Source organism: Salvia splendens, chromosome 8 (assembly GCF_004379255.2).
Source record: "Salvia splendens isolate huo1 chromosome 8, SspV2, whole genome shotgun sequence".
NCBI classification, from domain to species: Eukaryota; Viridiplantae; Streptophyta; class Magnoliopsida; order Lamiales; family Lamiaceae; genus Salvia; species Salvia splendens.
The window spans coordinates 33766493-33779401 of record NC_056039.1 but is presented as its reverse complement, the minus strand read 5'-3'; the positions used below and the strand labels follow the sequence as shown (position 1 = coordinate 33779401).

The window sequence follows — 12909 nt, the reverse complement described above, 5'->3', positions numbered from 1 at the left end:
TCATAAGAGCAGAGTAGGTTTTTGTTTGATTCGGAAGAGTAATTGTTGATCTATAAGGGAATATGTTAGTTAAAAATCTTCATCGTTTTATGTTTAATGACGTGCTTACGTCATTGTTTATTTTAAAAAAATATATAAATATCGACAAATAAATATTTATTGGATTCGGAAGATTATTAGTAAGTCGCATTTAATTTTTAATAAATATCTATCAACGACATCAAAATTTAGTAAGTCGCATTTAATTTTTAATAGTAGTATGATCTACCTTTACTGACGGGCCTTGCGTTTGAAGTCAACAACAGGGCCCAATAAAAGAAACTATAAATAGCTCAGTATGATTGGGCCTTATTAGATTATAAGGTTAATTTCTTACATATATGTATTAATGGGCTTTCTCAAGCATTGTTTGGCAATCTAAGCTTAGTGTGGACATTCATATCCTTTAAAATTCATTCAATGGTGGATCCACCATCCACCGCCACCTATTAGGGCCGGAAAACTTATGAATAAAAACATTGAGTTGTCGTCTACCACAGTACAACAGTTCACCCTAGTGTTGGGATTAACTCTCGTTCTTCTCCAAACAATTATTGTCGTACTGCTTCTGCTTTTCGATATTGCCGACAAACTTCTTCCGGTGTCCAACTCCACAATTTCATTATATTACCGTTGATTGAAATTTTGATGCCAATCATTTGATATGTCTAGGCATTTCTATTGCTCTCTACACACCATGAAAATGCATTCATTATGTTTTTTTACTTTCTTCACTCCCACATATTATCAATAGTAACTCAGGCTCAACTTTTCACCGCAATACACAGTTGCATATGATTGTGTATAGTATACGAGGTGTTAACAATAATGAAGCAATTTTGTAGAGTAATTTATGTATATACATTATTGCTCGTGTTAATATTTTAATAGTACGTTACATAACAACACTGACACAATATATTTGTAGAGTAAGTTATATGTACATTATTGCTCGTGTTAATATTTTATAGTACGTTACATCAATGTTTTCCTTTCAATGCCCTTTATAATAGTTAATTGACTTCTATTTAACACATGAAGACAAAATCCTATTTGATTGTATATCCACTTGGAAGGAATCAAATAAAAATAGTACTACTACTTATTATCATATGCGAGAATCATTTTCAGCATTGAATTGCGATAATCTACGACAAATATATTTTACTTGCTAGATGAATACAAACCTTAATTTCGATTTAGAAACGATAAAAATATTTTATAAAATACAGATACTTGCGACAATTACTTTTATTAAAAATATTATTGAATTCTCAACTAAAAAATCATCTTAAGGGCTTGTTTGATACTATGGTTATGTTAAGATAAGCCCAAATATGGATATATATCTGAATATTTCATGTGTTTGATATAAAACTATAATGGACCTTGTTTTTTTCAAAAGCCCAACACGCACAACACACGCCAAAACAGCTCACCATCGCCATTCTCTTCTTCTTCCTCCTCTTTCTCTCACTTCCCCCCAAATTCCACCCACCTGCTTAATCTCCCACCCTAATTCCTCCGACTAACCCCCCTCGTGTATTTTCCGCCAAATTTCTCACCCTAATTCCCCCATCGCCATTACCTTCCGATTCTCGTGTATTTTCCGCCAAATTTTTGGGGGTATTACGGCTGCGGAGGATCTCTGATTGTTTCCGATAACCATGGGTTCGATTGGAGCAGATCTGAGCCGGAAAATCCACCCCCGAGCGGTGGACGACTTCGATCGGTTGCCGGACTCGCTCATCCTATTGATCTTCAATATAATCGGAGACGTCAAGCACTTGGGGCGATGCTGCGTCGTTTCGAGGCGGTTCCACTCGCTTGTTCCCCAGGTCGACAACGTCGTTGTCCGCGTCGACTGCGTGATCTCCGACGACGATCCTTCCTCCACCTCATCCTCCTCCGCCGCCGACAAGTCGCGCCACCCGATCTCCTCCTTCTTCCGCACCTTCTTCTCGGGACTCCAAACGGACGCCCGGCGTGAGAGTGACAAATGCGGTGTGTGAACGGAGACAACAGAATGAGAGAGATGGAGCTGCCTGGCTTTGTTTTCCCAATTTGAGAACTAGAGAGAGAGGTGGAAGTCTTTGTCACATAGAGAGAGAGTTTTGAGAATGATAATACAAAAGTTTAGGAAAAAGAGATGGGGGTTGGGATTGTTTCTGTTTTGTGAATTGTAGAAGATGACACAAAGAGAGAGAAAATAGAAGTGGAATGGTTGTGTACGTGTAGGAAGAGTAGGGAATAGGAGTAATAGTTTATTTGTTTATTTCTTTAACTTTTAGAGTAGGGAAATAGGCCCAATAGGCCCAATAACATATATATCTAATCTGTGCATAACCCAACCAACGTATCAAACGAGCCCTAAGAGTATAACTCAACCTCTCTGCTCATAAATAATTTTAATACTATTATTTGGAAAATGACAAATCAAAAGGTGAGATTGCCACTTGCCAAATGACATTACATGTGAGATGTGACAATATCTAGTTCGTCACAAGATGCTCGTCCAACCCATGTTCTCTTTCTATGGATTAACTTGCTTAAAATTAAATATGTGTTGCATATTTCATGGTTTAGTTAAGCCATGATCTTTTTGAAGCCACTAATCATACCAAGTAAACTTGTTCGAGAAGATATGAAACGTTAGCTTCTTTTGCTTATATATATAAAAATCATTTTTCACTAGTATTGTTAATCTCAAACGACTCCATTTTAAGCTTAACTATCTTAACTCATCAAAGATATCTAGTTAAATTTCAATTTATAGACTAAAGTCCAATTTTAGTCACTTACATTAGTTTGTAACATTTTGATCCCTTACATATTGTTTTGGTACCTTTTGGTCCAAAGCATATTGTTTTGGTCCAAAATAACCATTTTATATTAAAATTAAGAGTAAAGGCCAAAATTGGTCCTGAACATATAGTCATTTTATGTTTTTAGTCCTAAACATTATCTTTTGGATTTTTTGGTCCTGCACATATGAAAATTTGATCATTTTGGTCCTCCGTCAACATTTCCGTTAAAAACTAACAGTCAACGGCCGATTTTGACCAAATTAAACATTTAATTCTGATTTTTTACTCCCTAATTATTTTTACACTTCAATTTCATCTTCTTCCTTCCTCTCATCTTTCATGAACTTCCTTCCACTTCCCCTCAAACCCTAGTTATATGAATTCCGTCAATTTCGTGAACCGCCATTCTAGATCCGGCGAAGAGATCGGGGTGGGCGACCCGGACACCGTCGACGAAGAGATCGGGATTGGGGTTTGAGGTTGTTGGAAGGTTGAAGAACTGCCAAATTCCTCATTTAATTCCAGTCCAAACGTGGTAATCCTTTCATCAATTCATATCTCAATATCATACTACTTGTCGAAATCAAACAACAACAATTTCTTTTGACAGAAATCACCGTAGCTGTTCCCCCAAATTCTAGCACCACCAAGTTCAATTCACTGAGGTATAATGCCTTCCAATTTCGAACTTTACACACAGCAATGCACGCATACATTTTAGCATCCAACGCATGCTTTCAAACAGCCATCTTGGACTCCCACACGGAGTGAGCTGATTGAGACAGCAGGGGAGGGCGACTCCGATTTCGTTGGCGAGACGGCGGCGATGTTGGTCTGAAACCGGGACCGCATTTGAGGAAGCGCGGTGGTCGCTGAAATCACAGCGGCGGCGGCGGCTGTCAACGGCGACGACGACGAACTCCTCAAGGGCTGGAGTAGTGTTGAAATCGAGAGAGATGAGAGGCGGCGACCGGTGTGCCTGTGAGTAGGGAGTGTAGTCGGCGATGGAGAGTAACCGGGCGTCGTTTGAATCGGAGGAGGCGGTGAGGGATTGAGAAGGCGACGGCGATTGGAGTCCCTCTCAATTTCTCTTTCTTCCCTAGATGGGTGATATCACTTAATTGTTGGATCTAAGTTTTCCTTCTCGTATTTCACTTTTTTTAGTTCCAAATTTAGATCTTTCCTTTAAAAAACCCATCTTTGTTTTTTTGATTTTTGGATGATGATAAGTGGAAGGAAAGAAGATGAAATTGAAATGTAAAAATAATTAGAGAATTAATTAGGGAGTAAAAAATCTGAATTAAAAGTTTAATTTGGTCAAAATCGTGATTAAATCCGTTGACCGTTAGTTTTTAATGGAAATATTGACGGAGGACCAAAATGATCAAATTTTCATATGTGCAGGACCAAAAAATCCAAAAGATAATGTTTAGGACCAAAAACGTAAAATGACTATATGTTTAGGACCAATTTTGGCCTTTACTCTAAAATTAATAGTAAAAATGTTTGACCAATTTAATAACTTAACTATAATACAGGACTAAAGTCCAATTTTAGTCTCCTATATATCTATAAAATTCTTTTCGGGTCTCATACATCAAGTTTGTAACCTTGTATGGGACCAAAAGGTAACTAAAATATATGTAAGGGACTAAAAGGTTACAAACTTAATGTAAGGAGCCAAAAAGAATTTTACGGCAATTGTAAGAGACTAGAATTGGACTTTAGTCTATATTAAACAACAAAGCACAATTTAATCATCAAATATATCTAATTAAATTTTAATATAATACTATTTGACTACAAAGCATAATTTAATTAATAAAACGCTTAAAATTCAATATGGCGAAGAAACTCATCAATAAATTTGTAAACGACAAGTTATTTATAAAAAATGTACTACTTCTACCACAATCACTACCGAATCCAAACTCGACATAATAAAATATTCAATCAATTTATTAATCTCAAATAGTATATTCTATTTCAAATAAATATCTAAATAACTGACAAAAAGATAGCTCTCCAATCCTAAAATTGAACTAAAAAATTAAAATAAAAAATGAAAAAAATCAACTGTTTGATGCTCAAATAATAGGTGTGGTCCTAAGCTAGAATGTATAGAAACTCTTTTGCCGCAAACAAATCAAAATAAAAACAAAAAAAACACTGCATTTTCCACTCTTATGCTTGGTGCTTTCTTGCAAATCAACAAATTTGATCAATTTTATTCGCAAGAATGTCAGAGAATATATATCAGTGGCTGCAACACATCTTCTCTTCTGTCAAAATCTCATCGTTTTAATCCATATAGTATGCAGATTTCAATGCTGTAAAAATCTCACACACAAAAACCGGTAGCTTCACACACACACCTGTCTCACATTCGGTTGGGATCAACCACATTTTAGCTTAAAATCTACTTAAAAAAGCATTATTTCGCAAAATCGAGAAAACGGGTGTTATCTGCTTGTCTCTTTTCGCAGTTTTAGAATATGGCCCATTTTTTCTCTTTCCTTAAATCTCAACCCCATTTTTTGTATTTTCGTTGGTTTTGCTTAGGGTAGATTCCAAAAGGGTGTCTTGACTTTGAGGTGGAATTTTTTTTTTGTGAGTGAGTTTGTTTTCATTATATTTGAGCTATGGAGCATTTCTTTCTTGATCTTGAAGTGGATGTCAATGGCGAAGAGGTTTTTGTGGTGAATGCGGTTAGATTCTTGGCTTTCTTTCAATGCCCTTTTTTCTGTTTCTGATAATGGCATAAGGGCTTCTTCCATTTTTGAGGTTCTTGTCTAAAGTTCTAATCTTTTTGTCTTAAATGATTTCTCTTATTTTCTTGTTTTTTTAAAAATTTTTTGGGAAATTTAAGTTAGGCTTCATTGGGATATTATTGTACTCAAATGTTCTCTCTTATTTGAGTTTATTTTTCAATTAATGTGTCTGCACCCTCAAAGCATGATTACACTATTATTACAATCACTTTTATCTCTTCTTGTACTATGATAATGTTTTGCAGCTAATTTTTGCTGGAATGTGGGGTTAGAGAGCTGCTGTCTTAACCACTTAATTTAGCTAACATTCTTCACATTTGTGTCTAGCATGTTCCTCACCTCATTTATTGTTGCCATATTTAATGTTGATGCCTTTACTTTTTTGATTCTTTCACACCTTTCAAGGGAGGCTAGACAACAACACCTTCAACCTCAATTTGCAACTGTTTATTTCCCTCCTTTGTAGGGGGCATGCCTCTTCCCTGGATTAATTTGCCAGAATTTATTGCTTTACAATGACATTTCATCTTTCAACATCACCTAACCAACTGTTTAGGTTGTAGTAACTCACTTCTCTTTGATGAATATTGCAAGATCTTTTGCAGTTTGTTGTTGTAATAACATTACATGTTCCCTTTAATGATGTTTTGAGTTTACTCCTTTGGTCCCAAATTGTCTTTTTGTTTAGCACTTCTTGCCTTTTGAATTAGCTTTGTTGTGTAGTTTTTTGGTTTTAACTCAACTGTTGTTACAAGTTCATGTATGATTTTCTTGTAGAGAGTTGTGTCATCTTACTCGGGAAAGATCAGTAGATTGGTCGGGAAATCAGAAGGCGTGGCACTTCGTCTGAAGGTGATATTCAACGACTTCCCGGGAGGGGCAGAGGGCTTCGAGCTAATCACAAGGTTCTGCTACAGCAAGAGGAAAGTGATCATAACTCCACTCAACATATTTAATCTCACTTGTGCTGCACATTTCATGGAAATGGAAAATCTATCCGACCTAACGGAGAAGTCTCTACAAGAGGTTCGTTACTGGAGCTGGCATGAGCTTCTAGCAGCGCTGAAGAAGTGCCAGGAGCTGCTCCCCCGAGCCGGTTCACTGGCATTACTCGACAAGTGCTTGGACTCTTTGATTGGAAGAGTTGCATCATCTTGTGAGACGAGTCCATCTCCGTCTGTCTCGTCTTCGGATGGCTCTGGCATAAGGCTCTCGTGTGACACAAGAAGCACGGAGAGCTTGAAGAGTGGCGCCTTCAGAGCCACGTGGTGGTTTGAAGATCTCGTGGCGTTTGGCACTGATCTTATCCAAATGCTAGTAAAGCTAATGGTGGCTAAAAATTTTGATAATGGGATCATCAGCAGATTTCTGTTTTACTATCAGAAATCAAGATTTGCTTCTGCCTCAGCTGATGACAAGGCCAAGATTATCGAAGCTGTTGTTGACATGCTCGGGTCTTTAGATTTGAGGTGCGTTTCGTACAGGAGCTTGTTCGGGATGCTGAGAGTTGGCTTGAACACGAGCTTGAGCCAGTGCACCCGGGACAAGCTGGAGGGCATGATCGGCTCACAGCTAGATCAGGCAACCTTAGATGATCTGCTCGTCCCATCCCCGGTTGGAACGAGCTGCCTCTATGATGTGAATCTTGTTCTTAGGTTCTTGAAGTCCTTTCTTGGCAAGGGAGTTTGCTGCGTGCCATTGAGCCGGCTGAGGAAAGCCGGAGCTCTGATGGATCTGTTTCTAGCCGAAGTAGCCCCGGATCCTCGCCTGAAACCATCCAAGTTCCTCGCTCTGATCATAGCGCTGCCCGACTCAGCTAGAGACTCGTGCGATGGCGTGTACTACGCGGTGAATCTCTACCTCGAGGTATCCATCATCCATCATGAAAGTTTGATTCTTTAAGTTATGATATGATATGAAATGGTTTAATGAAGTTTCTTGAAATATGTATGCTTTTACGTTCCGAACTGAAGAGCGATGATCACGAATGATGCAGGTTCACTCGGGCTTGTCCGAGGACCAGAAGATGAAAGTATGCTGCGGATTAACCTACGAGAAGCTCTCTCCACAAGCGCTCGACCACCTCACGCGCAACACCAACTTCCCTCCAAAATCCGCGGTCCAAGCCGTCGCCTCTCAGCAACACAAGCTGAAAAGCTTGCTCCAAGACACGAGCCACGCCACTCTAACCAGCCCTCTTCTCGAGGCAGCCAGCGGGGGGTCCAAGCAGGTCGTGCTCTACGCGAAGAAGTTCAACCTGACGGACGAGAACGAGAAGCTCAAGGCACACCTCCAAGGGATGCAATGGAGAGTGGTGGAGCTGGAGAAAGTGTGCAGGAAAATGCAAGTGCAAATGACAAAGGTGATGAAATCAAGAATGGCAAGCCACAATAGTGCTAAATCTGTACCTAGGCTTTGTTCATAGAAATGAATCAAGATTTCATTTTTTTTAGGCATCTAAAATATTATTGCATAAATCTATGTGCATATGTCCATTTTTTGTTTGTAGCAAGGTAGTAGTTGTCTTCATATCTGTGTTTATACACAGAGAATTAAAGTTTGGATGTATATGAGTGTTGCAGATATCTGTTTATTCTCTGCAATTTGTTGGAGGGTCCATTCCCATAATATAGGTTAAGTCCTTGTTCTTGTAGAGAATGTACAAATGTCATGTCCCTTTCTATGTTTATTGGTAAATCTTGTGTTGCACTAGTTAATACACGTCACGTTAATTGAATTCAATCTCTGTGTTTATGCTACGAATTTCGATTTAAAGTCATACTTGAATTATTACTACTTAGCAATCATGGTTCATGCCTGAATTGCAAAATTCTGAATAATAGTTTCTCTTTTTTCTTTTATAGTGGTGATTCTAATTCAATGCCAAAAGAGGCCAACAACATAAAATAAATATTAATCCTTACCATAAGATGAAAAATACTTAGTACGCATTTGAATTTTTCTAAGGATATTTTAGTAATTTTGTTATAGTTAGTATTTTTTGAAATATTATCAGTATTATTTAATTAGTTAAATTTGAGAATCATAAATTTGTAGCTGGAGTATTAATCTTATTACTAATTTGTTTATCGTTGTTGTATTAATATTATCACCTGTAAACTACAAAAAGGTTAGATTTATCTGAAATGTCTATCTCTACCACTGTTAACAAATATCTATAATAAGGTTTATTGAGATGAACGAATAAAATACAATTAATAGGGAGATTTGAAATTAAAGACGGTTCTTGTTCGAAACGAAGCTCTGGCTTTACTAGCAAAAGTGGGATATATCTTTTCATGTAGTAACAAAATGGGAAAAAGGTAAAATAAAAGTGTGATGATTTAAATTTTCAGATTAGAAAGTAAAAGGAGATAGTACTACTACAGCTTTTTCACGTGTTGTCACATTTTTGGAATGCATAGTGAAATTAGCAACCTACTTTTAATCAAAGGTGAGTGAAGTATAAAGTATGGTAGAGACTTCGAGTAGTATGAACATAGATGTATTGGGGGCCGACTGGACCCATCGTCGGGCACGAGAGCTAAAAAACGTAACATTAAACTTGTCATTACAGTTGTCGTCAATCCAATAATATGACATCTCTACTCAAATATCGAAAGACTGGGGTTTACTTGTGTTCTTCGTCCGCCATCTATTGTCAGCGATGGTCATTGCGTAATCTCTACCTCTTTAATTGTATCCGACACACTAGCTATCCCCTATTCACCATTAGGTCTAAGAGTTTCCTTTTTTCTTTTACTACATTATTTAACGTATAAAACATTTAATATGCGGTATGAAGTAAGAGATTTATCAATTTTGTGAGACTTCCATTAAATCAAGTTCATATCTGCATATGAGATTCTCAATATATTTCAATAGTATAATTAGATTAGTAGTAATAAGAAAAAATATAGTAGTCTATACATAGTCAATAGTCCTACTTTTCTGTTTCGAGTGATCCATTACAATTAATTATATTTTATTTTTGGTCTCTATTAAACTATTGATAATGAACAAAGATAGTAGTGTATATGAGATTAAATGCAATAGATAGGATTGAATTAGTTGAAAAACTTTACGACAAAGTAAAGAAACACAGTGTGGAGAAGACGTCAATTTTAGAAAACAACGTCGTCTAGAAAGGCGTTGTTTACGTAATTTTAATCAATACATATATTTTTTTTTTGTTAATTTGCATCATTCACGTATTAATATTAGTGTTTCGATAATTGTTGTTCGCAAATTCAATTAACAAACGCGGTTCACAACTCACTATTACATGGAAGCTGAATTATGGTTCACAACTTTTGCACTGCACTTCGAACATTCGCAAATTTAGTCATTCACAGTTTGGACTTTCTCTGGGGAAACTGCATCCATAAAATAATGTCACATTTGGACATTTCAGGACGTCCACAATTTAAATTCTAATTTACTTTTCCTACAATTTAAAATTTAATTTACTTTTATCCATTCTAGGTTACCAAACCTCACGCTTCAATACATGAGCACATACACATATCATTATAAAATAAATATATAAATGTTAGATTCGCATTTCACATTGCTTAAAACTCTAAAAAGAGTTAGAATGAGGTTTAGATTGTGGATGAATGTAGTATTAAATAATAATTTTCTCCTTTACTTTTTTATATTCATGATTTTTAACCTATTTTCATATTGAAATTTCAACCAATAAAGAATCTCTACTGACCCAAAAAATAATTTTTGCAATCAATCTGGGCTTAAAAAATTTCTGTATGAATTTCATATTTGTTATAGCTATCAAACGTTTTAGACAGGTGTTGGAAATCGAGATCGGAGCAAAATCGAAACGGAAATAAGAACACGAGAGATTTAACGTGGTTCGGCGTAAGCCTACATCCACGGGAGAGTAACGGATCGATTTACTTCAATCACGATCAAGAACTACAATCATACAACAAGATCACACACTCAAGAACAAGCTACTTGATGAAGCGGCGAATTTTTGATGTTTGTAAATGCAGGAAATAAATGAAGATCAACACAGAGATTTTACGTGGTTCGATTTACTGAGGTAAATCTACGTCCACGGGGAGAAATGGGGGCAGGTTTGTATTGCTTGATCTGCGAATTACAGCTTACAACACTGGCCTGCTTTATGATAGTCTCTCTAGAGAGCTTTTTAGAATTTAACAGAAGAAGAAGAAGACCTTATCTATCTGACCTAGGTTCTATTTATACAGTGAACCAAGATCGTGGCATGCAGCATTTATTAGGTAGTGGATGTCGTGGAGATCGTGGCGACCTTGCATGGGTCCACTATCCTGCATGAGTTAATGACTGCTTGACACCACTAAATAGATCGTCGGTGTAGTGGAGGTGGAAATCTTGCATGAGTCCACTATCTCCTAGTTCGGTCGAATACTGAGACCGAACTGCTGAATTATTGCCGAGCAGCTTTTGCCGATCTGAGAGTAGAGCTTGATGCCGACCTGAGAGCAGAGCTTGATGAGTTGGCTTTCACCGAGTTGTAGGCTGGGGCCGAACTCTTTGGTTGTGCCGAACTGAACTCTTTAGTCACGCCGGACTGATACTCTTTAGTCATGCCGAACTGATACTCTGTCTTGGGCTTTACTGCTGTTGGGCTTGTTTAGTACGTACTCCATCACTACCCCCCCCGAAAAGCGAAGTGAATCACTTCGGCATTCTGGATAAAAGTATGGGGTAAGTTGATGTTTGTCCACGGTCTCATGAAGTGAACTCTTCTTTGACCGGACTTGGTTTGTGTCCTAATTTGGCGAGTTTTATCGCTCGGATCGGACTTTCCGTTGTCCTAATTTGGGGATCGGACTTTCCCTTGTCCTAATTCGGCGAGTTTTATCGCGTGGATCGGACTTTCCCTAGTCCTAATTCAGGCAAGTTTTATCGCGAGAATTGGACTTTTGTTGCAGTTCGTTTCAGACGAAGTGCTTGTTTAAGCTGAATTGTGGTCTTGTATCCTCTTTAGAAGCTTTGACGCACAATCGTGGGCTTGTTGCAGCTCGTTTCAGACGAACTGCTTGTTTAAGCTGAATTGTGGTCTTGTATCTTCTGTAGAAGCTTTGACTTACAATCGTTGGCTTGTTGCAGCTCGTTTCGGACGAACTGCTTGTTTTAAGCTGAATTGTAGTCTTGTATCTTCTGTAGAAGCTTTGACTCACAATCGTTTAGCTTGTATATGTTCTAAGAAGGGGATCAGCCTTCGAAGAACAAGATGCCTCAGTAACATTTGTAAGAGACGACACGCACAGAGACAGACGAAACAGACAGACAAAAACGCACAGAGACAAAAAAAGACCAAGTAAAGCACAGAGACAAAAAACGCACATAGCCTTAGGACCGAACTAGACACAAGACAGGCTGACCGGACTGTCTCTTACAAATGGAACTTTTTGAGGTTGGAAATGTGCCATGTTCGGGGTACCTGTTCTCCTGACATGTGAGCCAATTTGTAAGACCCTTTGCCGAGGACTTCTGACACCCGATACGGACCTTCCCATGTGGGTTCGAGCTTGCCCAGCTTTTCTGCTCGACTTACTTCGTTGTTTCTCAGGACGAGATCTCCCACTTGAATTTGCAGCTTCTTCACCCTTTGGTTGTAATACCGGGCTACTTGCTCCTTGTACTTGGCTGCTTTTATGCATGCCAATTCTCTTCTTTCTTCGGCAAGATCTAGCTCGGCTCTCAGTCCGTCGTCATTCATTTCTGAGGAGAAATTTAGAGTTCGGGGACTGGGTACGCCGATCTCCACCGGAATCACAGCTTCAGTGCCGTATACCAGACTGTACGGAGTTTCACCGTTGGAGGTTGTGGGTGTAGTTCGGTAGGACCATAGGACTTGAGGGAGATTTTCTACCCATTGTCCTTTGGCTTGTTCTAACCGAGCTTTTAACCCTTTCACCAGGATACGATTTGTTACCTCCGTTTGTCCGTTTGCTTGTGGATGAGAGACCGAAGTGAACCGCTGTTGAATATTCAGCTCTTGGCACCAATTCTTGAACGTCTTGTCGGTGAACTGAGTCCCGTTATCCGAGATGAGGATGTGGGGTATGCCAAATCGGCACACTATGTTCTTCCAGACGAAATCCAATGCCTTCGAGCTCGTTATCGTAGCTAATGGTTCAGCTTCCACCCACTTCGTAAAGTAGTCCACGGCAACGATTAGGAATTTCATTTGCCGAGGAGCTTGAGGAAGTGGTCCCACTATGTCTATGCCCCATTGCATGAAAGGCCAAGGGCTTTGCATAGTGGATAGATCGGTC

The 12909-nt window shown here is 38.4% G+C and overlaps 1 protein-coding gene across 3 annotated transcripts; it reads left to right on the top strand.

The window, feature by feature from the left end:
* The first annotated feature begins 4991 nt into the window (after positions 1–4991).
* On the top strand, positions 4992–8306 carry LOC121746169 (BTB/POZ domain-containing protein At3g22104-like). Of its 3 annotated transcripts, none has more exons than XM_042140078.1 (3): positions 4992–5554; positions 6395–7483; positions 7614–8306. In XM_042140078.1, the coding sequence occupies exons 1-3, from the start codon at positions 5489–5491 to the stop codon at positions 8040–8042; spliced, it is 1584 nt and encodes a 527-aa protein (XP_041996012.1). In that variant the 5' UTR covers positions 4992–5488; the 3' UTR covers positions 8043–8306. The 3 variants fall into 3 exon arrangements, with proteins under 3 accessions (XP_041996012.1, XP_041996011.1, XP_041996013.1); XM_042140077.1 differs by having other exon boundaries at positions 5492–5630; XM_042140079.1 differs by lacking the exon at positions 4992–5554 and adding an exon at positions 5637–6173.
* The last annotated feature ends 4603 nt before the right edge of the window (positions 8307–12909 follow it).